General features: G+C 47.0%; 1 protein-coding gene across 1 annotated transcript in view; it reads left to right on the top strand.

The window, feature by feature from the left end:
• Window positions 1-21619, top strand: part of NCKAP1L (NCK associated protein 1 like) — a 48805-nt gene extending 27186 nt beyond the window's left edge. The window contains exons 21-31 of the mRNA XM_055395705.2: window positions 1707-1925; window positions 3421-3551; window positions 6113-6210; window positions 6339-6432; window positions 6586-6668; window positions 6962-7042; window positions 11396-11489; window positions 12356-12472; window positions 12794-12903; window positions 14832-14921; window positions 20172-21619. Coding sequence (XP_055251680.1) covers window positions 1707-1925; window positions 3421-3551; window positions 6113-6210; window positions 6339-6432; window positions 6586-6668; window positions 6962-7042; window positions 11396-11489; window positions 12356-12472; window positions 12794-12903; window positions 14832-14921; window positions 20172-20303 — 1249 coding nt within the window. The 3' untranslated portion in view covers window positions 20304-21619. The remainder of the gene's footprint in view (window positions 1-1706; window positions 1926-3420; window positions 3552-6112; window positions 6211-6338; window positions 6433-6585; window positions 6669-6961; window positions 7043-11395; window positions 11490-12355; window positions 12473-12793; window positions 12904-14831; window positions 14922-20171) is intronic.
• The last annotated feature ends 4595 nt before the right edge of the window (window positions 21620-26214 follow it).

Raw genomic sequence — 26214 nt, 5'->3', positions numbered from 1 at the left:
GAGGCTTGGCAGGGTTTGAGCAGAGCAGGGACGTGCTCTCGCTCAGTATTTCAGTAGGTTCGCCCTGCACTAGCGGGGCGAGGACAGAAGTAGGGAGAAGAGTCAGGAGTCTGCGCCTTGATTGCGAGAGATGCAGGCTTGTTTTTTCAATGAGGCTTTTGCCTTGGTGACAGTAAAATTAGTTTGTTTTCATACCTTACACTTTAGCTATATAGAAGGAAGTGTCTCAGGCACATACAAAATGTCAAGATGACAATTTGGTAATCATCCATGTGCGAACCTTCAGAAACTGGCAGTGGTTTCTAGGCCCTGCAGCAGCACAGGTGTGATATTTCAGTCTTTCCTGAACATCTCTAATCCTTTCTTCATTGACATCCTTGCTCCTAAAGCCCCGAAGTTGGCCTAAAGATTTGGCCTTAATGAGAACTCTAAAATAGATTAGGCTTGCATCCAGTCTGTCCTTTCCGTGGTATTTTCCCTCAAGTGGTTTTCCTTCTCCTTTTCATCCAGGAAGCAGGTGCTCCTGTTCCCCGCCTCCCCTCTCATTTTTCCAAAAATGCAAAACAAAACTCCCAAACACCTGTGGCTTTAGGGAGAACCTGATGGACTCATTCATATTGATGCACTGATGACTGACAAAAGCTTGTGTTGACAAGGTCTGATGTTCCTTTTCCTCCTACTGTTTACATTTTTTATGATTGTTGTTTTTATGGTTATTTACTTATTTAATTTTTGGTTTCCATTGCTGCGCGTGGGCTTTCTCTAGTTGGAGCAGGTGAGGGCTACTCTTTGTTCTGATGTGAAGGCTTATTGCAGTGGCTTCTTGAGTTGCGGAGCATGGGCTCCAGGCATGCGGTCTTCAGTAGTTACGGCTCAAGAGTGAGAGCTCACTAGAGTGAGAGTTCATTAGCTGTGGCACACGGACTCTGTCGCTCTGCGGCATGTGGGATTTTCCCGGACCAGGGATTGAACTGGTGTTCCTTGCATTGCAAGGTGGGTTCTTAAACACGGGATCACCAGGGCTGTTTACATTTTAACAAGGAAGAAGGTCTAAAGGAAGAGAACTGACTCTACCTGTGAATTCTCAGGTTCCCGGGGAAGGTATTTTGGAAGGGTCTGGGAGTCCAAGTGGGAGGGGGTGTTGCTGATGTGCCCGTGAAATAATACAGTGTTAACAGTTCTTCCTTCTCTAAGGTTGGCTATAGCTGTGTGCCAGCCAGGCGTACTCACTCTCCACTTGGCATCCCATGGCCACTCAGGATTGCACTGCACATCTAAGGATTTCTGGGTGTGCTTTTTAATTTCTGACAGTGAATGGAACTAATTCTTTCCCAAGAGAAAAGACAAATGCTGACCCTGAGAATGTAGGAGGTTATGTGACAGCTCATACAGTTAGATGGCATTTGGGAGCCTAGATCTTTTACCACCTGATCTAATTTCCCTAGAGGAGGCAGAAGGACATGGTGACTGAGAATCAAATGTTATTGGAGTCAAGTCCTGGCTCTGTCACTTGGACTTCTCTGTGTCTCAGTTTCTTCACCATGAAATGGGGATGATAAGTGTACCTACCTTTTTGGGTTACTGTGAGGTTTCCATGAGATGATGTGTGTAGTTATATCGTAGTGCAGCATCAAGAACACAGTGGAAGTGTGATAACTGTTACTATGTTTGACATTATGGCTGTGACTATGGTTTTTGTCACCCAGAGCCATTGTGTGGCTGGCTGGCTACAATGCTACAACCCAGGAGATCGCCAGGCCTTCTGAGCTGTTGGCAGGAGTCAAAGCGTACATCAGTTTCATACAATCACTGGCCCAGTTTTTGGGTGCAGATGTGTCCAGAGTCATACGCAACGCCCTCCTGCAGCAGACACAGCCACTGGACTCATGTGGGGAGCAGACTATCACCACTCTCTACACAAACTGGTCAGTATTGCTTATCCTCTCTCTCTGCCTTACTCTTTCTGTTAGCACTTTTTCCTTTACAGGGTAGGACCTCGGGACCAGGCGTTTTAGCTCCTAGGGTCATAGACCTCCAAACAGAGGCTTGTTTTTGCCCGAGGCCTAGAGCTATAAGCTGGGGCAAACTCAGATGTCCTCTCTCCACCATGAGGGTTCTTTCCAAGCTTCCATGTGACACCCATTGACCACCCTTTTCCTTTTAATCTGCAGTTCCTGACCTTTATTTTCTGGATTCTTACTGTTTTCATTTCAAATGATCTTTCTTCCTCTTCATGAAGTTCTCTTATTTCTCTTTTCACCCAAATTCTCCCTCTGAAGACCATTCTGTCTCATACCTTCTCTCCAGAGGACTGTCTCCTGTCTTCCAACATGACCATATTGCGATTAGTAGAGTGTTTTTCATAGGGAAAGGGGCCTCCTCCCCCAAACTGGAGAGGGCAGGAATCAGCAATACTGCCTTTGAGGTTTTAAGGATGGAAAGGAGCTGAAGTCGTACCTCCCTAAGCCACTGGGTGGCGCTCTTAATCCAATATCTGCTTAATACGAGTCGGGCTGCAAAGAACCCCCTGAGAAGGCGGGTAAGCCTGAGACAGGGTTTGCAATACATATATCAAGCTGGGCCTGGCAGGTAAGGGGAATGGGTCTTGTGGGCTGGGTGAGAACTTTGAGTAGTAAGGGCATGCCCTTATAAAGGGGCAGCCACCACTTAGTATCATCTGATTGCTGCCTCACTAAATTATTATTTTTAATATAAAATCTCCGTTTTAAAAATTTGACAGCGAATTCAGATTAAAAGGAAAAAGACCTCACGTTGAGTGCTGGTTTTGACCTACCCGTGTTAGCTTGTGACTTCTGTAAGACCTCGGCCTAGAGCTAGCGCCTGGGTGAGTGACAGGGGTTACCAAGCCCTCTGCTGTCATTGGCTGGAAGCCTTCTTAGCTTGCCCAGAAGTCAGGAGGGGATATTTAGAGACTGGATGACAAGTGTTCACTGGGCTTTTCTGTGCCCAGGAGGTTTGACTTGAGACTCGCTTCCAGGCTCCTAGGCGCTTAGTCTAACACTCTCATTGAGGAGGTTGAGGCTAAGTATATTTTGGAGGAGCCCAATTAGTAGGAATTTTTGTCTTGTCAGCTTAGGCTTGTCTTACCTGACAGAGAAAGGCTAAGAGTGCGGGGCGTGCAATAGCTGGAAAAGGTGGTGGGGCATGTCCACCATTACATTTGACAGCACAGCCATGGTCTAGCAGATTAGAGGCAAAGCGGAGTCACGTTACTGCCAGTTGTTTTTGAGCCAACAGCCTGGGGTGTTTATTAGAGTGCTGTACTGTCTCCTCCTCCCAGCCCCGGTCTCTCCTCCTGACCCCAGCCTTTCGTGGAGCTCCTCTTCCTGAGCCCAGTGGTGGTGGTAGGAGGAGGGGGCTGAACACTCATCTTCTGTGCTCTCTTGGCCAACCCTGTAGGTACCTAGAAAGTCTGCTTAGACAGGCGAGCAGCGGGACCATCATCCTCTCACCAGCCGCCCAGGCCTTCATCAGCCTCCCGAGAGAGGGGGAGCAGACCTTCAGCGCAGAGGAGTTCTCTGACGTCTCTGGTGAGCTCAGTCTGGTCTCCTGTCAAGGAGCCGAGCTTTCCCCTCAGTACAATATCCCAGCTGATAGACCCCATCTATGTTCTCCTACCTTCCGAGAGCCTCATTCTATACTCTTCTAGATCTCTGCTAGACTCTACCTTAGGGACGATAGGAGAGATTTCAAGTGAGACCCAGAATTGGGAAGTGGCTTGGGGGTTGATGGTGGAAAGACAGGATGAAAGGAGTTAAGAGCTAGGCAGGGGCACTCAAGTCATTGAAAGCATTTATTCTCCAAAGGGTAGTAAATGGTTATTTTCCATTTCCACAAAGAGTAGAGAGTAGGACATATGATGAAGGGTAAAGGATAAAGGTAAGGACATTCTGATGTTTGGAATTATTAAACAGTGATCTCATGTCGTGGCATCTTCTCCCTGAGGGATACATTTTAGATAACTGATATTTAATAATGATGGTGACATAACCGATGATGTTTGGTGTGGGCTAGGTTCTGAATGTTCACATTTATTAACTCCTTCACTCCTCACAACAGCCTTGAGGTTGTTATTACCCCCATTTTACAAATGAGAACACTGAGACACAAGAGGTGACGGAGCTTAAGTTTGCACTTTCATAAATGGTAGAACTGGAATTTCATCTCAAGGCAGTCAAATTCCAGAACCCAGGTGCTTAATCACTTTGTCGTGCTGCTTCCCAGTGTACAGAAGTGCTTTAGTGTCTCAAGGCAGGCAGATGAGGAGTGTGTCATGAATGAATTGGGAAGTTATTCTCTTATTAAAGAGGGCTTGAAGCTGTGTGGATCCTTTTTAATAGATTTGTTTTCCTGACTGATCCATGAACTATCCAACTACTTCCTCCTTCCTCTCATGGACCCCGCATGGGATCTGAGACAGGTAGGAGTTGTTTTAGTGATGCTGCCCTCTCCATTCTCCCCCTTTCTTGGAGAGGGTGTTATGGAGGTCAGAGCACGCAGCTCTGTTCTCCAGCTCTGCCTTCTTCTTGCCCTCACACCGACTCTATCAGTGAGCTGACCCTACTCTCTACCTGCTGGAGGCTTCAGATGTCCCCTTCTCATCAACTCCTCCCACAAGCTGTAGGCAGCATCTAAAATCAGCTTTAGGTCTTGCTGACAACTGACGAGCAGCAGGAGGTAATGTTGATTTCCCCTTCTACCATCCCCACCCCAATTTCCCAGGGTTACCATGGTGATGGGGCAATGCTGCTGCAAAAATAGATAGATGGATAGAGAAGGATGCCTTAGGGTTACTAGCCTAGAGAGGACTAGAGTAAGATGGATCCAAACTGGTGGATCAACGTATCTTTTCTCCAGAAAGGGTAGTTCAGCCCCTCTGCCTCTCTGTCAGCCATTTTAGCATTATCTATACTTTGGCCACCTCATGCGACGAGTTGACTCACTGGAAAAGACTCTGATGCTGGGAAAGGTTGGGGGCGGGAGGAGAAGGGGACGACGGAGAATGAGATGGCTGGATGGCATCACCGACTCTGTGGACATGAATTTGAGTGAACTCCGGGAGTTGGTGATGGACAGGGAGGCCTGGCGTGCTGTGATTCATGGGGTCGCGGAGAGTCGGACACGACTGAGCGACTGAACTGAACTGAAGGTGAACAGTTAGGAAATCCTTTCCTAGTTCTCAGCTCAGTTGTTCCTATTGTAAATAAGTGAACTCTAAAAATGTCTAGTATTTTATTCCACATGAGACTCCATGTCAGCTGCTGTGACCAACTCCACAGCTTTTGTCAGTGGTAGAGGTGGAGATCAACTGGTCCTGCCTTTCAACCCTTGAGTATGGGGCCTCAACTTCCCTTTCCCTCTGAACTCTTATTAACTAGGTTAAACTCACCTTTCCTCTCCTTGTCTCTTGTTTCTTCTGGTCTTTATGGTTTTCTCTGCGGAGATGGTCCATAACCAGAGATCAAAGCTGGAGCTCTTTCCTGTCTGAATTTGTCCCTCAGGTTTTAAACATGGAATTTCCCCGGCCAGGCTTTATTTAATTCACAAAGGGCCAGAAGCAGGCTGGTTAGGGAGGGATAAGGTAATGGAGCAGACTGGAGGAAAGAAGGGTTTAGAGGAAAAAACAATTGGGATAATGGGGATGTGTGTTGATCATGCTCTTCTAGCAACTCTGTGAGGTATTCAGGGTGGATTTTAATTTCTTCATTTTACAGAGAAGGGAACTGAGGCTCAGAGATGGTTTTACATCTCATAAAGCTAGTGCAGCTAGTACAGCAAGAGGAAAGCCCAGATAGCAGGTAAAGGGACTTGGCAAAGTCCAGATTCCTGCAGGAATGAAACGTAAATAGCTATCGTTTGTGGTGCATCTTGGTGTGAGTACCAGTGGGTAGAAGGTTAACTGTCTCACAGGCAGCCCAGACCTCTCACCTGAATGCAGGATTTCAGGCCACATGTGCTCCCTATTTCCCTTCCTTGCCATTTACTTTCCTTGCTGAAAAACATTAGAAATGTTCAGACTATCCTATAGCTATTGTGCAAATGCACCAGTGCCCTCTGGGTCCTACCTGGGGCCTCTGTAACTCTATTCCAGAGATGCGGGCCTTGGCTGAACTCTTGGGCCCATACGGCATGAAGTTCCTGAGTGAAAACCTGATGTGGCATGTGACTTCGCAAATTGTGGAGCTGAAGGTACTGTGGATGCAACGCCCTGGGAAGAAGGTCCAGCCGTGGGGGAAGTGGGGTAGGGGTAGGAGACTGGGAAGAGATGTACCATGGGTCTTGTCTTTTCTTGCTTAATGTCTCTGTTCTGACTGCAGAAACTGGTGGTAGAAAACATGGATGTACTTGTTCAGATCAGATCCAACTTCAATAAGGCAGACTTGATGGCTTCTCTGCTGCCCCAGCTGACAGGTGAGCACATCCCCTAAAGGGAGAAGGAACTGTGGGAAAAGCATTGTGGACCACAAGGGTTTTTGGAGCTATGAGGCCTCGGTTGGGTCTGAAGAAGCAAAACCATTGCCATTTTCCCACATTCTCTTCTCTCATGCTCTTCTTTCTCCTCAGGGGCTGATAATGTGCTGAAGCGCATGACCATCATTGGAGTTATCCTCAGCTTTAGGGCTATGGCCCAAGAGGGACTTCGGGAGGTGAGTGGGGGTGGGGGGCTGCCACAGGATAAACAAAATAAAGCGCTGGGTGGGGCTTGTGTGAGAAGTTGTGGAGAGGGTTGGTAAGCATTGTGGAGAAAGGAGCTTAATCCAGTAGAAGTCCTGGAAGATCTCTGAGGACAGATGAGCTGAGGAAATCTGGACGTGTGAGGAGGGAAGTAACACAGAAAGTTCTCATCTAAGCTGAGGCCCTGTTTTGTTTTCTTTTGTTTCCACCTATGTTTGAAGGTGCTGGCCTCTGTCCTTGGACTCATTTGTCTTCTTTCCTCCAGGTTTTCTCCTCCCACTGCCCATTTCTCATGGGTCCCATCGAATGCCTGAAGGAGTTTGTCACTCCAGACACAGATATCAAGGTATTGGGGAATGCACAGTGGAATCCAACCAGGAGATTTCTGTTGTTGACAAAGGATAGCACTAGGATCTTGGAAGGGAGGAGAGGGCTCTGAAGAATGCCACAGGAAGAAGAGCCAGGTTTTCAATAGAAAAAGATCTGGGGAGGTTTTGTGGAGGGAGGAATTTTGGTCAGAGAAGAGAGGTCAGAGTAGGGGAGCCCTGGGGAGATCCTGTGGGGGCTGGGGAACGTTCCTGGAGGGAGAGCAGTGAGGGCAAGGATAATAGCATCTATAGGTTTTCTCTTAAGATGTTCAAATTAGATTCTGAATTATGTGCAAACAAGTCCCCTCTTCAGTCTGGAGCCTGGGACCTTTCTGTCAAATTTGGTTCTTCCATTCCCGCCCACCCTGCCTGCCCTTAGACTTTCCTTTCCTTTTCTGGCCTGGTCTCCCTCCTAGCTCTGTGACTGTCTGGTTTGTCTGTTTGTGTGTCACCTGCCTCAGGCCTCATTTCCTATAGGCATGGGGAAAGGGGGAGGGAGCTCTGTCAGCACCTGACTTAAACATCCGTTTCGCCTCGCCATGCTCACGTCAGATTGCCTGTTGAATCACCTGGAACAAACAAGTATGTTTCGCAGGAAATACAGCTGCACAGTGCACAGGGCAGGGTACTTCTCTTATAACTGACTCCATTAATGAAGGGAGGTCTATCAGAAGAGGAAATTGGTTAACAGGAAGATGTTGTTCAGTCGCTTAGTCGTGTCTGACTCTTTGCGACCCCACGGGAAGTAAGTCGTTAGATGCTAAGAGAAAAAACAACTTCCCTTCCCTTGAGGTCAGAAGAATCGTGAAAATTTCTCCTCTCTCTGCCTGAAATCAGATGAAGGCCAAAAGGTCACAGGCCATGAGGGGTGATTTTTCACTGGATGGCTGCTCCTTCAGGCCCTGGCTTGGATTTCACTGTGCGCCCTGGGTTTCTGGCAGCTGTTGATATTGGGGCGGAATGCTCTGGTCTGTCAGGAGTGTGTCTAGTTGGTATCTTCCTGGCAGCTTTGAGCTTTAGACTCTGCCTGCCTGTGAGGATAAGCAGGTGTGTGGAGATGAGGCTGGCCTGTCCATCAGAGACTCTGTTACTACCTCCGAGCGGCGAGAAGATGAGGAGAAGAGAAGCAGGTTAAAAGGTGAAGAAGTTTCCTTCAACCATCACCTTCTTCCTCCAGAAAACCACAGATTATGGACCAAATCCCCAATCTCCTAGGTCATGGTTGCCACTAGCAGGGTTGTTTCATTAGTAGGGAATTTAAACAGGGCAGAGCAGAACACTGAGGTTCACCGTCTGTGTCTAGCATGGTAGGCGGTATGTGTTTACTGTTGTATCTGTGGGGTTCTTTGCATAAGATACTCTACTTAGTTATCTGCCATTGGAACAGTTATCCTTGTTCTCTCAGAACATTTTGAAGTCTTTTTTTCTTAACCTCAAAAGTCCAAGTATTTTTGCGGGTGTGGGTATTTGGAGCTACATCTTGGGAACCTGATTCTAAGTATGATGAGGGATACAGGAGTCAATCAATAAACATTAAATGAATGCCTTCTATATGCTTAGCATGGTGTTCAAACCTAGAGAGGATGAAAGAAATGCAGAGCTCCTGGCTTTGAGGGAAAGGAAGCAGAGCGAAAACAACAAGGTTTATTAGTCTCTCAGTGATTCTGTGAGTCATTAGGGCAATAAAGTGAAAGTCGCTCAGTCATGTCTGACTCTTTGTGGCCCCATGGACTATACAGTTCATGGAATTCTCCAGGCCAGAATACTGGCGTGGGTAGCCTTTTCCTTCTCCAGGGGATCTTCCCAACCCAGGGATCAAACCCAAGTCTCCCAGTCGAATTCTTTACCCGCCGAACCACCAGGGAAGCCCAATTAGGGGTAGGTGCATTATATGTAAAAAGTGAAAGTGAAAGTCATGTCCGACTCTTTTCGACCTAATGGACTGTAGCCTGCCAGGCTCCTCTGTCCATGGAATTCTCCATGCAAGAATACTGGAGTGGGAAGCCTATCCCTTCTCCAGGGGATCTTCCCGAGCCAGGAATTGAACCCAGGTCTCCTGCATTGCAGGCAGATTCTTTACCAGCTGAGCTACCAGGGAAGTCCTTTTACATATGTGATCTAATTTAATATTCACAGCAACTCTGTAAGGTGAGTATTTTTATTCCAGTTTTACAGATGATAAAATGGAGGCTCCAAGAGGTTAAGTAACTTTTAGCCAAAGTCACGCAATTAGTAAGTGGTGGTGCTAGGATTTGAAACCAGATCCTCTCACTCCAGGACTTTCTCTCCCCTCTCTATGCCATGAGGCTAAAAGCATATTGTAATCTCATTGGTGAGATAAGCCATACATCGTGCCTCCAATCTGAGAAGATAACTGATGATACCAGGTGTTGCCTGTGATCGGTGCCAAGTAAGTGCGGCCAAGTTAAAGAGGGAAAGATGAGCATGAGCTGCAGTCAACAGGGAGGGCTCTACAGAGAATGAGAGATTCAAGGTAGGCCTCAAGGGTGGGTGTCAGTTGGATATAAGCAGAAGAGAAGTAAACAGGAAAAGCTTGTCTTTTTCCCTTCCTATGTCAGGAAAAACCCAGTTTTCCCCTACTGTGTGATTCTCTCCTGAGAGTCTCCTTTACTCTCATGCAGAACACTTTACTTCTGACACTTCTGGTCACCAAGTGTTTGGAGGATGTCCCCACACCAATTCCCTGTGACACCAGCTGGATGTCCTGTAGCTTAACTCAGTTCTGACACTATCAACCTAGAGTTGGTGTCAGATCACACACGTTTAGGGCTCACTTCCACAAGTCTGCACCTACCCCCGCCACCTATTCAGAAGCCAGTTGCAAACCTGTGCTTCTGACCAACTGGCTATAGGTCAGAGGTTCCAATATCTACCTCCTTGCTGCTGCTGCTACTGCTGCTTAGTGGCTTTAGTCGTGTCCGACTCTGTGCGACCCTAGAGACGGCAGCCCACCAGGCTCCCCCGTCCCTGGGATTCTCCAGGCAAGAACACTGGAATGGGTTGCCATTTCCTTCTCCAATGCATAAAAGTGAAAAGTGAAAGTGAAGTCGCTCAGTCGTGTCTGACTCTTAGCGACCCCACTGACTGCAGCGCACCAGGCTCCTCCGTCCATGGGATTTTCCAGCCAAGAGTGCTGGAGTGGGGTGCCATTGCCTTCTCCATCTACCTCCTTAGGTTCCATTAATTTGCTAGAGTTGTTCACAGAACTCAGGGAAACACAGTGACTGACCAGTTTATTAAAGGATGTGATAAAGGATATAGAAGAACAGCCATATGGACTTCCCAGTGGCTCAGAGGTAAAGAATCTGCCTGCAATACAGGAGACCCAGGTTTGATCCCTGGATTGGGAAGATCCCCTGGAGAAGATAATGACCATCCACTCCAGTATTCTTGCCTGGAGAATTCCATGGACTGAGGAGATATGCTGGGCTACAGTGCATAGTGTCCCAAAGAGTCGGACATGACTGAGCACCTAATACTCACTTGTACTTTCAGACCAGCCATATGGAAAGATACACAGGGTGAGACCTGTGAGGGTCCTGATGACATAAGCTTGTGACTTTCTGCATTTGGGCTGAACACCCTCCTGGTCTGTGGATGTGCTCCCTACCTGGAGGCTCTCTGAACCCCACACTGTTGGGATTTTATGGAGGCTTCCTCACATAGGCATTATTAACTCCATTTCCAGGCTCTCTCCTCTCTCTGTAGAAGTGGGTGGGGTGGGGGGGCGGCGGCGTGGAGCTGAAAATTCCCAGCGTCTAATCAAGGCTTGGTCTCTCTGGTGACCAGCCTCTATCTAGGAGCTGGCCAGGAGCCCAACCAGAGTTGCTGCATAGGAACAAAAAATGCTCCTACTGTTTTTATCACTTAGGGAATTATAAGCGTTTTAGGAGCCTTGTGTCAGGAACCAGGGGCAGGGACCTATATATTTCCTATGGTCTCTCAAGAAGAAAGGACACTCCAGAAGAGGGACGCATAGGAACCGGTGTATGAAAAGAAGAAAGTAAATTGTAGCTTAGAGATGGTGAATACATCACTCTGGCTGCATTGCCTGTAGGAAGTGTTTGAGGAAATAAAGTTGGAAAAGTAAATTCGTGCTGTGGAGAATCTGAAGGCCAGGCTAAAGTCTTCGGCTTTTTTTTTTCCTTTTCCCTGCAGGTTAGGGAGATCTATGAAAGGAATACCTAGAAAAGATGATAGTACACCAAAAGTTTAAAATCTGTGATCCAGGGGTCTTGACCACCTGTAGCTTCTGCCCAGTACTTTTCTCCAGGGAATACTCTCCAGAATGTTGTTTTCTTCTCCACCAGGTGACCCTGAGCATCTTTGAGCTGGCATCTGCTGCGGGGGTGGACTGTGACATTGATCCAGCCCTGGTGGCTGCCATTGCCAATCTGAAAACTGGTACAGTTGGGGAACAGGGGTGACGGAGGGCTTGGGCCCTATTTTGGGGTGGGAAAATGTCAGTGTCAAAGAAGTCTTTATTTGGGATTGTGAATTCAGAGGGTAGAAATTGGGAGCTAAGGAAGGACTTAAAGCACAGTCTCTAATCCCCAGAAAATACTTCCACAGGCAATTTTGATTTCTAGTCAGGTTCCAACCAGTTGATCTGTCAATCAGCTAGAAAGTATTAAGTGAGTCTGGTACTCAGCACGTGCTCAAAGGAATTTACAATCTGGTTGGGGAAATAAGATTAAGGCAGATGAAACAGTGAGGGAAACAGACATGATTTAACGCTTAGTTCTGTGGTATATAGTGTCCCAGTTGCCCAGAATGATCTTACTTTCTCCCCCCACCTCTAATCACCTTGACACCATTCACTTCTTCCCCTGGTCTCACACTTGTCTCTTATATTTCCATTACACATTTCCTCTGATTAGCACATTCATACTTGCACATACTCTGAATAGGATGGAACCAGGGGGTTGGTATGAAGCCTTTTCGAATTGCCAGACTGGCTCTCCCTCTTCTCTTTTGGTTTTGATGAGAGTCTTTCCTCTTCTTCCTGCCTCTCCACTCCGTCAGGCAGCTGACAGAGTGCCCTCAGCCTGCGTGTCAGCTGAGCCCTTTGCCAAAAGCTCTGCTCAGTCACCAGTGGAAGCCTCTGGGACTCAGGCCTCTCACTAGCAGCTGTAATGACTTACCTATAACGCTCTACAAAGTCTTTTCACGGATATTTTCTCATGTGACCCTCCTAGGAATTCTGTGAAGTAGGACCCCGTGGAAGAAAGCTCCTGTTTACTGACCTTACTCTCTTTTCCTTTTCCCAGATTTGTCATCCCCTGAGGAAGAATATAAGGTGGCCTGCCTGCTCTTGATCTTTCTGGCCGTTTCCCTCCCCCTCCTAGCCATGGATGCTGCCTCCTTCTACAGCATTGAGAAGGATGGTAAGTAAGGAGTAGGTTTAGGTTAGTGTCCCCCTGGGGTTGGGAGATGAGACCGAGACATCTATCTGGAAAATACAGACTTCTGACTCAGATGCAAAGTTCTGTTTCAGAAAGCTCTTGAGAATGAACAATCTGTAAAATTAAATTCAGGTGAAATTTCATCAGACTATCTATCTTTCTCCTAATTCTCGAATGGCTCCTAGTCCTTTGGTGTCATAGAGGGCTGGCCCAGACTGAAAAAATGGCAAGTTACCAGCTGGGGTCACCTGGCATGGTTCAATTTCCTTTGCTTTCTCTCCCCCTCTGTCAATAATCATCTAGGTTACAGCAACAATATTCACTGCTTGACCAAAGCCATCATCCAGGTGTCTGCTGCCCTCTTCACAGTCTACAACAAGAACATTGAAACTCACCTCAAGGAGTTTCTAGTGGTGAGTGGGTCTAGGTTATAAGGAATGGACGATTGTGAAGTCTTGGGGCAAGTGGTTTGACTTAAATCCATAGACAGTTTTTATTGAGCAGGCCTCGGAGTCTAACCTCCCATCTTGTTCGTTAAGTAGTGAGAGATGGCTTTGTGAAAGGCAGGGGTTTCTTCTAAATTCCCTAACAGCTGGTATTTCAGCCTCTGCCTGATACTTGGAAGGAGTACTGGACTAAGAGTTAGCAAATCTGAGTTTAGTTTTGGATCTGCCACTGAGAAGTTGCGTGGTCTCTGAAAAGCCATACTTTTGAGGCCACAGTTTTCCCATTTATTAAATAGAGATATTAAACCAAATCCATGATGTATTTCCTTGGTGTGCATTACAGTATCCTGAGGAGTTTGCTAAAATACAGACTCGAGACACTGAGTTTTATCATCTATGAGGCCCCTTTCAACTCTAATACTGATAAAAAGTCAAACTTTTTTCAAATTCTCAGACTTCATTGTGAATCAGAATCATGTGGAGAATTTCTGATTCAATAGATTAATGGTGGGGCTGGAAAATCTTGCATTTCTAGCAAGTTCCTGGGTAATGTTGGTGCTGTCCATCCGGGATCTTATTTTGACAGCCCCCTGGTCTAGATTTCTAGGGACTGGAACTTATAATCAGGAAGCTGATTTTACTGTAGGTTATGTTCAATTTGTTTGAAAGAAGTTGTTAAAAAATTTTTTAGCAGAAGTTTGACTCCCTGCAACTCTCACTATTGATCTAAGCTTTGCCTCTGGAAAAACACAGAATAAGTAATCTCTTTCCATTGTTCAAAGAGGTCCCAGAGCTTTCCATTCTAAATCCTCCGTGGAGGAATCTCATCCATACTCTTTGATATGTGGTCCAGTCCCACTGACTGCTTGAGAATTCTCAGCAATAGGGAGCTTATTCTTTTTTAAAAAAAGTTAATTTATTTTTAATTGGAGGATAATTACTTTACAATATTGTGTTGGTTTCGGCCATACATCAACATGAATCAGCCATAGATGTACATATGTCCCCTCCCTCTTGAACCTCTCTCTCACCTTCCCACTCCATCCCACCCCTCTAGGTTTTAACAGAGCGCCAGTTTGAAGGGAGCTTATTCTTTTGCAAAGCGTGGTTCTGATTTAAAAACTAGAGCCTCATCTGTCTCCTTTTAGGAAGAAACAGTAGATCATGTTCTCCAGGGAATCACACCCTGGTCCCAAGAAGTATATGTCAGGGACTTGGAAGCTTAGTGAGAGGGTCTCTCTTTAAACTGGGGCAGCAGAACAGACAGAATGGGCTCCGGGATATAAAGAGGATTCACACCAGATCTCTAAGATGGGGTGAGAAGGGAGTCACCCCCCACCCCCCCACCTGCCCCACTGCCTCTTTTACCCTCTCTGTTTGCTAGATACAGGTAATCTGGGTCTGGGATGCAATTAGCCACATTTCTTTCTTTCTCTTTGATCCATCGGGGACCTGAAGGTGAATGGAGAGGACAGCCATTCAGGAGTTGACAGAGGAGAATACCAAAAGCACTGTGTCTGAGTCAGCGGCCCAGCTCTGTCTCTAGTCGGGTGGGGAGTCAGCTGTAAACAGTCTGATGACAGTGGTGTCTGGAGGCCGCCTCGGAAAAGAGATTAATCTCCTGGCATACAGTATTACCTGCCTCTGTTGCAGTTTCTTTCTTCGCCTCTTACTCCCTCTCCTCCATCATCCCTGGCAACTGCCTGTTGTCTGCACTGGCTAGTTTGGAGGCAGCATGTGTCTCTGAAGCCTGGGGGATTCACCGCTTTCCCACCCCAAGCCTCCCAGCACTTCTTAACTCACCTCCTTGATCTTCTCTTGACTTCCTGTAGCCTGAGGCTGTCCTACTCTGACCTTCATAAAAATCTGCTTCCTTACAAATTTTTCCCTTACAGGTGGCTTCTGTCAGCCTCCTGCAGCTGGGCCAAGAGACTGACAAGCTTAAAACCCGAAACCGGGAGTCCATTTCTCTGCTCATGCGCTTGGTATGTATCTGCTCTAAGTTGGTCGTAGAGGAAGGGCCAGAGGGAGGATCTTCTATAGGGTCCTAGGCTCCCTACCGTGGTTATCACTCAAAAGCATTAACTAAGAATTTAATTCTGTCTGAAGGGGTCTAACCCTCACATTCTGGTTAATATTCTAGATTTGTCCTGTCATCCCAAGGTTGAGTCTTTGAGGATTTCTCTGCAGGACAGTGTCTTCCTGGCCCCTAGCTGACTGGGCCCCTTTCCCTGCAGTGCTCTTGAGTCTGATATGGTGGGACAGCCTACCCCCACCGTGGGGATGAGCTCGTGGATGGGGATGTCCCTCATCCATAACTACCTGTCCAGTGCATCTTTGATTTTACTTAGCCACTTCCTACCGCTGTATTTCTTATCCTTAAGAGAACCATGAAGAAGGTTCAGCTGGGGGAGTTCAACTAGGGGAGTTCAGCTCGGGGAGGAGGAGTGGAGCCCAGAAGAGGGAAGGGATTTTTAGCTGAAAAGCTGTAACGCAGGGTACCAGGTGGGACACGAATCAGGCAGCTAGCTCCTGCTATCTTTTCTGTTTCCCAAGCTCTGGCCTTTCCCTTTCTTTGGTAGAAAGTTCTGGGAACTCTGACTCAGTTAGCTTTTAAAAAATCTTTTACTGTTGATCCTGTTTCCCTCTTCAACGTGCTTACTCACTCTTGTTCTAAAGTTTGATTCCCCAGCTTAGCTCTGCACTTAAAGGTGGGCAGGAGGGGCTCCTGCTCTGGGCCCTGGGTTTAAGTGACCCTTCTTCTGGCCTGTGGGGAGAGGACAGGCCCACCTGGAACCTGTGCCCACCTCAGAGCCCCCACTAAAGACTTCTTGGGTCTCAGAATTCTCTCCTGAGCAGCTCCAGCCCACATGTAGAGCTTGTACTGCACTTCCTTGAGTCCATCCTACTGAGGCAGGCTGTGCTCTGGAGCCCATGGAATGTATGGCTGAGTTTAGATGTGCAGACAGGAAGATTATGTGTGTCTACAAGCCCCCCAAACTGGGGAGGGAGGAGAAGGGGTGCCAGGCTGGAGGCTGATTCCCTCCCTTCTCTCTGCTCTGGTACAGAACTCTGAGGGGTCTAACAATCCTTAATTCAAACCTGTCTTCCGTGAAATTGTAAAGGTACACTCAGCCCTCCATATCCACAGGTTTTCAGCTATGGAGTCAACCAACCATGGATTGAAACTATTTTAAAAAACATTCCAGAAAGTTCCATAAAGCAAAACTTCAAATTGCTCACACCATCAACTATTTACATGGCCTTTATATGGTATTTATAACTGTTTACATAACATTTATGTTGTATTAGGTATTATAAGTAACCTAGAGATGATTTAAAGAATATGGGAGGATATAATAGGTTATATGCAGGTACTGTGCCTTTTTATAAAAGTAACCCGGGCATCTCCAGATTTTGGTATCTCCCCTGAATTGGTTCCACAGGTGGTCTGGGAACTAATTCCCTGCCAATGCCCCATGGATATTGAGGGATGAATACATGTTGCAAATGTTGCAAGAAAGAATATAATATTTTATCATGTGGTATATGGGCTTCCATTTGCACTCTTGGCCAGGCCCACGAGTATTAGGGGTGAGCATGCCTGGTACTCCCTCTGGGTCTCCTTCTTTAAATACACAGGCCCTGAGTGCTATCTGTGTCTCAGTTCCTCTAGCTCGAAAAGGCCTAGGTTGGGCCGATTAAGGGTCATGATGAGGAAGAGAAGAGAATGGACATGAAGCTGCGGGAGGTGTGGTGAGGAGGTGAGAGGGCAGAGGAGGCCAAGGAGGGCTGAAGGAAGGCGACAGAGCACCGTCTTCAGAGCAGCACGACCTTTGTGTGTGTGCATGCTAAGTCGCTTCAGTCATGTCTGACTCTGCGACCCCATAAACTGTAGCCTGCCAGGCTCCTCGTCTATGGAATTCTCCAGGCAAATACTGGAGTGGGTTGCCATGCCTTCCTCCAGGGGATCTTCCCTACCCAGGGATCGAACCCAAGTCTCCTGTGGCTCCTGCGTGGCAGGCGGATTCTTTACTGCTGAGCCAGCTGGGGCAAGTTAATTACCCTTTCTGAGACTCTGATTCTTTAGCCTTAAAAGTGGGCAGTTATCCTTATGACTTGCTTCCCTGGTAGCTCAGGGATTCTTGGTAAAGAATATGCCTGCAATTCAGGAGACCCTGGTTCGATCCCTGGGTCAGGAAGATCTGCTGGAGAAGGGATAGGCTACCCACTCCAGTATTCTTGGGCTTCCCTTGTGGCTCAACTGGTAAAAAAAAAAAAAGCCTCCCTGCAATGTGGGAGACCTGGGTTCGATCCTTGGGTTGGGAAGATCCCCTGGAGAAGGGAAAGGCTGCCCACTCCAGTATTCTGGCCTGGAGAATTCCATGGACTGTATAGTCCATGGGGTCGCAAAGAGTCAGACATGACTTAGTGACTTTCACTTTCACATCCTTATGCTAGAGGGGTGAGGGTTCATGAGACAGTTTATATAATAGTGCCTGGTACATAATAGATGCTAAACAAATGTTCCCTCTCTCTGCTGCTCAGTTTAGTTTCTGGATGATTTAGGCATGCCTGTTCCATGTCCTTGGACAGTTTCCACCTCTGTGAGGTTGGAGGTGATTCTGTACAGCTGCTCAGCCCTGCCTCCTCCCTCTGCTTTGCATTCCTCCCCCCGCACCACCCCCCCCAGCTCCCCGCCAAGTGTGGCAAGGTGTCTGCCCCTTGTGGCGTCACAGGCCTGCAGAGTGGTGGAACAGCCCTAGGACCTGGCACTTTTTGTAGGAGGGAAGAGACAGAGGGACTAGCTGCTGCAAAGCAATTTAAATGCAAATGTTTCCACAGAGAAATTGGAAACGACTGAAGGGAAGGAGCTGTATTCTGTGTAAAGAGGCTACTCATGTAGCCCCAAATCCTGTTCAGGCACTTCTCTCCCTGGGGTCTGTCTTGGCTGTCAAGCCTGGACAGTGCCCACCCCCACTATTGTCAGACTTCCTGGTGCAGGTTTCACAGGGGAAGGAATGACTCTCTCATAGACTCATGGAATCCTAGGTGTCAGAAACAGATCAGATGCTGGCAGTTAGTCCAGTCCTCACCATTCCTCGGCGAGGAAAACGAGGAGAGGGAGAGAAAGATAACATCCAAGGTCTCCCCCCCAAATACATGGGCAGATTTGGGACTAGAACCCGTTTCTTGGCTTTTACTCCTGAGCTGTTTCCACTGCAATGAATTTCCTCCAGTTGAGAGCCCTGTGATTTTCTGTGCTTAACAGAGCAGAGAATAGAAGTCTTGGACCAGTGGATCCTTCTTGAAGCCATCACTCATTTCCCCGTACCCGAGGGTCATATCCTGGAAAAGAGATCTTATCTCTTTATTGGCTTAAGGTTTTGAAAATCTTGCTTAGCAAGAAACTCTTTCTGCCATCCAACCTGAGATCAGAGCTACAGTTTTATGGGCGGATTTTCTCTCCTTCAGCCTGTGGTGTCTGCTCTTCTGAGGCTGTTGTGTGTATTGTGTGTACATGGTTTGAGTACTGCAGTACCTTACAAATTTTAAAAATTGAAAGGGCTTCAGAGAGAGAAAACATTAGAATAGAGACGGTAGATCTCTTTCCTGAGTGAATTTTCAGGACTTGAAACCCCACACATATTTGGGATGGCCCATCTGTGTGAACTGCCAGAGGATATGGGACACTTCTCTCCAAAGTGTTTTTCAGTCCCACAACCTCTTGGGCGAGGAGAGGATGGAAGGAAAGACACCCGTTCCTTCTTCAGGGAAGGAAACCCTCTGGCCCAAGGCTAGGCTGTACGGCTCTGTGATAATATCCCCCAGCCCCCTACCCTCCGTCTTACCCAGTCATCTTGATCTATCTTTCTGCTTGGCTGTGGGGGCTGCAGGGATTTCCACAGCACACAGGCCTTCTAATTAAACTAATCAGTCATGCCTGCTCCTTCCCCAAGCACTGTACTGGGGAGGGAGGAGACTCAGCCGCGTGGGCTCCGGGCCCCTCTTGCTTGGCCTGAGGTGCTGATTGTTTTTTCTCCGCAGAGCTGTCGTTAGCACGTTTATGCATTCTCACCTGCTTCTCTGCTGCCCACTCACATCTCATTCAGCACCAGAGAGAGAGAGAATGGAGTTTTTCCGCCCTAGAGAAGGGATTCTTTCCCGCCTTCTGCTTCTGAGCCCTGCATGTAACCCTGAGGAGGGGCACAGGGGTTATTATAATGGAGCTGAAGAGAACATTGCTTTCCGAGAGTGAAATGAAGTGAGAGTGCCTTGGAACCCCATTTACTTGTAACTCTAAGGGCTTCAGAGGGCCCAGGGAACCAAATGAAGAGGAACAGGGTGTCACAGGGCTGCCCTGCCAGGGGTCCTCATCTCCCTTGGCCCTTTCTTTTCCAGGTGGTGGAGGAGTCCTCTTTTTTTCTTTTTTAAATTTTCAAAATTTTTTTATTAGAAAACTGAAACTTACAATGTGTTTATATCACTCACTGAGTACATGGCATTTAAAAACAACATCATTACAGAAAGAGAACAAAAATACAAAGTCTTAAAACCTACGGGATATGGAAAACATTATCCACTGAGGCCTTAAATGTAGTAGACTTTACATAAAAAGGAAAAGCAATGAGTATACAAGTATACAGCCAGTTTAAGAAGTTAGCAAAATAAACAGAATAATCATAAAAAAAAGAAAGCAACTAATACATACCAGGTATTAATGCAGTAAAAATAAAAATAAAATTGAGAGGCTCAACAGAGTCAAAGCTGCCTTAAAAAGCTTCTCTAAAAAGAGAAACATCAGGTACCAATAATCAACAAGAAAAATCTTGCAAATAAACAATACTCATAATGGGAATTACTCATAGAAGCATTAAGAATATAAATAATAGAAACAATTTTATGCCTATACATTCGAAGATTAGTTGTCTCGTATACAGGGTTATTGTTACCATCTTTCTAAATTCCATATATATGCATTAGTATACTACATTGGTGTTTTTCTTTCTGGCTTACTTCACTCTGTATAATAGGCTCCAGTTTCATCCACCTCATTAGAACTGACTCAAATGCATTCTTTTTAATTGCTGTGTAATAGTCCATTGTGTATATGTACCACAGCTTTCTTATCCATTCGTCTGCAGATGGACATCTAGGTTGCTTCCATGTCCTGGCTATTATACAGTGGTTGCCCTACCTGGGGTCCTCATCTCCCTTGGCCCTTTCTTTTCCAGCTGGTGGAGGAGTCCTCTTTCCTGACCCTGGACATGCTGGAGTCCTGTTTCCCATACGTGCTGCTTCGAAATGCCTATCGGGAGGCCTCCCGGGCCTTCCACCTGAACCGAGCGTCGGCGAGCACCCACTGAAAGGCCTTTGGACCTACCTAAACCCGTGCTGCACTGGAAACTGTGGCTGTTTTCTCAGAGGGTGGGAATGAGGTGGGGTCACTAGGGAGAGGATCAGCCAGAACTGGTGAAGAGGGAGATGGAGAAACAACCCAGGGCTGAGAAATCATAGAGAAGGGGCCAACTGGGGCAGGGGGTGAAGGGCTTTTTTCATGGAAAGGAGTTATGGTGTTGATGCCAGGTGTATGAATTTTTACAATGAAAAAAAATGTGACCCTCAAGTATGTTTTCTATCTCCTGGGGACTAGAGCTTGAGCTCTGACTGGCATGGGTCTCTCCGACCTTCATCACTATTCTAGGATAATGCTGGCGGGCAGAGATGATCAATCATCATATTAAACCATAATGAGCTTATAACCCTCCCACTGGAGCTGCTGTTGTCTCCTGCACATTCATTAGGACGCTTATCTCCTCTCTTCCTTTTCCAAATGTGTTCAGCAAGCATTCAGCCCGCTCCTACTGCACTGCCAAGTAGTAGCAGAGGAACCCTTTTTTCCTTTGTGGGGGCTCTTTTAGGAGTCGTGGGTCTGTTTGTCTGCCTCCAGCTCTCCAGCCTGCAGGGGCAATGAGGAAGTGCTCTTGGGATCCTGATTTTCACTACCCCAACGCTCCCCCCAACCTCACCTGCCCTACCACACCTTGCAGGTAACAAGTAAGTTCTCACATCTCTAACTCGAACCCCTTCTTCTTTCCCTTGACATCGCCACAAACCAGAGCAGAGGGTCAGTCCAGAGTAATTCTAGGACAACTGATTGGACCAGTGTCATGTGAGTTTCCGTCACATACCATTTGGGGGTATTCTCCCTCCTAACTGGAGGGACTAACTTAACCCAAATCCCCTTGTCATCCTGGGTACAGCTGTTGCTCCAGGCAGGGATTTCTCTTCTGGATCTTAAATTTCACAGACCTCATTAGGTTACAGGGCCCTGAGAGTGGGTATACTTGAGGGAGTACAAGCTGTTTCACCCTAGCCCTTTCCTGCGCTAATTAGAATTTCAAGTGTCACAAATCCCCAGGCGTTTAAGATAGCACTAAACTAGGTTTAGTTAACTCCCTGGCAGGAAACAGCGGCCCCCCCATCCATCACTGCTGTGCCAGGGAGGGCTGGAGCAACAGATCATATATGTCACAGGTCTGGAGTGGTTGGAATGGGCAAATATAAGTAACTAATTGATTGATTATGGTCGTGTCTATACTTCCAGGATAAAAGGGAAGCAATTTTTAGTTTTCAGCAAATCTATCCGGAGTTCATTAAAGCTATTTGTTAGCTGTTTCTAGATATGTGTATGTTTGATCTTTATTTCTTGAGACCCAGGCTTGCTGCTGCTGCTAAGTCACTTCAGTCGTGTTCGACTCTGTGCGACCCCATAGACGGCAGCCCACCAGGCTTCCCCATCCCTGGGATTCTCCAGGCAAGAACACTGGAGTGGGTTGCCATTTCCTTCTCCCCATAATTAATATACTTGGCACCCATAATTAATACACGTTTTTCTTAGCAGCAATTGTCTACTCTTTAGAAGCATTGGAGGGTCCTGCTCCATGCATCAGCTGAGTGTCCTTCTGCGTCACAGAAAGAATGTTAGGTTCTAAGGAGTGATCGGGGTAGGGGATCAGGCCGCCTGAGACTGAGGGAAGTGTTGATGAAGAGAAGGCTCAGAAGTATCTGAGCAGCTCCCCTTGCACTCACTCATATCTCTGCTGGGATCCTCTGTTTGAGGAGCCAAGAGATCCTTTTTCCATATGCATGAGGAATGCTTAAGAGGAACATCCCAGAGGACAGCAAGACAAGTTGCTGCAGGGGAACAGAGAGTAGACATATAATACCTTTTTTTAAATTACAGTTTTTATTGAGAAATAATATCGGGTGATCCTGTGTACCTTTACCAATTTTCCTCAAAGGTAGCATCTTGCAAAACTATCCTATGCCACTGTAACCAGGAGTTTTTTTTTTTTCATGTTTATATATATATTTTTTATCACAAGTTGCCAGCAGCACTTTATCAACCCCAATCTCCCAATTTATCCCCCTGCCCCTATAGCCAGGATATTGACATTGGTATAATTCATTGATTTTATTTAGATTTCCCCAGTTTTACTTATTTCACTGTGTGTATTTAGTTCTGTACAGCTTTATCATGTGTAGGTTCAGCATCTGCCACCATGGTCAGGATATAAGATGGTTTTATCACTACAGGGCCTTCCTCATATTGTTCCATTATGTCCCTCCCACAATCCCCTTTCCCTTCCCTAGCTCTTGGCAACACAAATCTGTTCTCCTTTTATAAAATTTTGTCATGTGACATAATGTCTTTTTATAAACATATCATTACACACACATACTTTAACACATATACTTTTTCAAAGTGCTCTTACAACCTTAAGACAATTCTGCAGGGTAAGCAGGGAAGACTTTCCTATTTCAGGCCAGAAAGCAGATTCATAGATGCGAAATGACTTAATGAGGGTCACATGCTTATCAGTACATTTGGAACTGGGACTCAAAGATGACATTCAGTCCTGAACGTTTGCTACCTGCCCCGACTGCCTCTTCATCTGGGAAGACTTAGTTGTTAGAATCCAGAGACCCTAGAATGAGAAAAATAGAAGAGGGTGAGGACATGTGGCCTTGACCACCTTAACAAAAGGTGACTGTCTAGAGGTGAAGGATGGCTGAGTTAACAGGACCCATCGGCATTTCAGGCAGTTTCCTTCCTCAGCCAGGAGGGTCTCTGATCTCTTATAGTCTGGGACGCAGTTCATGATGAACTGCTTTCTATGCTAAGATCCCCAGCTCACTTTAGGCCTAAAAGGAACTGTGGAATGAATTATCAAGAAGAAATTCTGACCCCGATTGTTTTGTCTCGCAGGCAGAGAGTAGGTTCTAGCCTCAGCATTTTCATTAGTGCAGTGTTTTCATTAAAAACTCCATTAACTTGTTTGCGGCAGTGAGGTAGAATTAGCCCTCCCACCAGACCTAGGGGTGGATGCTTACAGGGGAGCCCCTGTTCCTCTGGGCAGTAGAGACAGTGCTTCCCTCACCATGCTGTTCAGTCGGGTGAGTGGGTGAGGGTCTCCTTCATGTGCAGGGGGTGGGGGTGGGGGTACATCCTGGACAAGGGGACCTCACCCTTTGGTACTTGGGCTGGGAGGAAAAGAACACCTGTGGTTTAAGCATGGACACCCAGAGGGGAAGGAGGTCCCTGCTAAGGACAAGAGTTCCGGAACCTTAGATCCTCTTGCCTAGATCAGTTCTCTTCCAACAAAGTTCGACTTTGAGAAGAAGCTGGCACATGGTTGAAGTCACTCACATGGTTGGGGGAAGAGTGTTCTTCCAGTCCTCCGCCCCACAGGGCCTCCTGCTCCTCCTGAGTACCTGTCATCAAAGGAGACGAAGATGAGTCCCCCCTCAGCCCCCACACCTCAGTTGTCAAGTCCTCTCCCTCCCACCTGAATAGGAAAAAGGAGCAGCAGGCCAGGGTGCAGGTTGAGGAAGCCAGAAGTTAACTTGAGCTGAGTTTGCAGCTCTGGAGAGATTGAGGAGCAGGCTTTTCTCTTGTCACTTTGGAGGGAGAGGATTGTGAGGCCGCCCCTTTAAATAGCATTCCTGTAGGAGGCAGATCACATCCAGCCTTCACCCGTTGCCAAAGCATCGGTTTTTTTTTTTTTTTTGGTCTCTATCAAACTCAGAGATTGTTGGAGGGGATTGTGGGGTTAGGGGAGTGAGGAGGAAGGGTCTCTAGGAGGCAGGGGCTGTTTGGAAGCTGAAGAGAGAAGGAAGAGGTTGGGAGAAGCCTGGGAAAGCTGGGGGTGGGGAACAAGGGGAAGACAGGAAGAGGAGAGTGGCGGTCTTTGGAGATGAGCAGAGCGGGCCTGCCCTGTTCTTACCTCTCTAGGGGGGAGTAAGGCAGAGATGAGACTGGATTAAAACAAGACGGATGAGTTTGGGATGAAAAGCCAGCACTAGTTTTCAGAATGGAAAAGGGTTAGGAGACTAGGCCCTGGCTTTGTTACTCTCTGTGCGTAGGTGATCAGTCTCTTAATCTCCGTGGGACCACATACTTTTTCCAGGCTTAGTTTTCCCACTTAAAGAAAATTATCCATCTTATTTTTGTGCTGGGTCTTTGTTGCTATGCGTAGACCCTTCTCAAGTTGCCACATGCTAGGGCTACTGTCTAGTTGTGGTGCACGAGTTTCTCCTTACGGTGGCTCCTCTTGTTGTGGGGCACAGGCTCTAGGTGCATGGGCTTCAGCAGTTGTGGCTCGTGATCTTAGTTGTCAGGAGGCATGTGGAATCTTCCCGGACCAGGGATCAGACCTATGTCCCCTTCATTGTCAGGTGGATTCTTAACCACTTGACCACCAGGGAAGTTCCTTCCCATTTGTTAAATAAATGAGATTAGACTAGATGGACTCTAAAGTATCTTTCATGAATAGTGTGTGTGTGTATGAATTTTCCTTTTCTTAAAATAGGTTAGAAGTTGGGGGCCTGGGAAGGCAGAGGTGAAATATGTCACCGTGTTGACAAGAAACATTGAGAGATCCCTGTCTTAATGGAAGCCTCTTTCCCACCTCTTCTGGTTGAAACATCTGCCCAATTTGGGAAGCTCCTTAGCTCTAACCCTAATTTCCTAATTACAGCTCTTTAGCTCTTATTTTATGTCACAATTCTTTTTCAGCCCATTCTTTCTCAGTTGATAAGAAAGAAGGTGATTGCCCTCAAATTTTGAGGACTGAATTGTGAAGGAATCTGGTTCACATCTCAGAGGCACGCATGTCTTGGCTAGGACAGTTCCACTGGCCAGGACAGGAAGTGGTGTGTGCTAAAGTTACATGGACAGAGTGGCTGAAGCCCAGTGTTCTCTCTGATTTTGCCTCCATCTCTGGCTTGCTGTCACCTTCTGCCCCTGTACTTCCAGGAAGCTGATTCTGCTGATACTTCTCTGTCCTGTCAGATCTGAAGGCCTCACCTAACTTAACTGCCTAAAAGGCAATCCTTCTATGTTGAGAATCTTCACCCTGTCACTTTACTTCTGTTCTTTTCTCTTCCATTGCTTGGGAAGGAGGGAGCTGCCACTTGATATTTAGAATGGAGTCCATACCTTTCCTCATCACTCATCCTTCCAGCCTCCAGAGTTCTTGAAATTAAAGCTCACATTCTTTAAGTAGTTAGCGGAGCATGGATTAGTTAGTGAATACACATCCACTTTCTGTTCACAAAAGATTTCCGCCAGTGCCAAAGCAGGTGGCCATTAAGGAGGAGACTTTAAAGGAATCCTAACTTCCTGCCAGAGTCCTAGGTAGGACTCACTTTGATGGAAGAGGCTTTGCCCTGCTAAAAGTCTTTAGTTCAGATTCCAGAGCATTCATTCTAGAGATGTTTTAAGCAGCTAAACTGTTTTGTGTTGGGCCTTTAGGCATTGGATTTCTTTCAGAGAAGACAGGGGTTGAGATGAGACGGGAATGATTTCCTGGCCGTTATAGAGTTACCTATAATCAAGTCAAGACAGGGTGCTGCCTGCTCTGGTGGATTCTCTCTGGAAAGTGTTAGGCTTAGGAGAAACTCCCCCCTGCCCGAGGCACCAGAGGGAAGGCCACAGGCTGGAGGAGTGTCAGGAAGCCCAGCTAAGGTGACCATGGCCACTGAGAGCAGACGCTGTACATTTCGGTTCAAAGGCAGGAGCACATGTGTGAGGGTCCCGTCTGGGGCTGGATTCTGGGGGTAGGCGGCTTCACCCAGTGAGTGTCAGGTCTCCTTGCCGACCTCTCCCTCGCGCCTGGGACGCACCGGCGGCCAGGCACGCGGGGATACATGAAACGACAGGCACATACACAGGAACTCAAAACACGCTCCCAGGGAGCCCGCACCACCGCC

The sequence above is a fragment of the Moschus berezovskii genome, chromosome 6 (assembly GCF_049115385.1).
Source record: "Moschus berezovskii isolate FMDL1 chromosome 6, NW_MosBer_1.0, whole genome shotgun sequence".
In the NCBI taxonomy this organism is placed as follows: Eukaryota; Metazoa; Chordata; class Mammalia; order Artiodactyla; family Moschidae; genus Moschus; species Moschus berezovskii.
The sequence above is the reverse complement of the archived record's forward strand: the minus strand, read 5'-3'. Positions and strand labels throughout refer to the sequence as shown.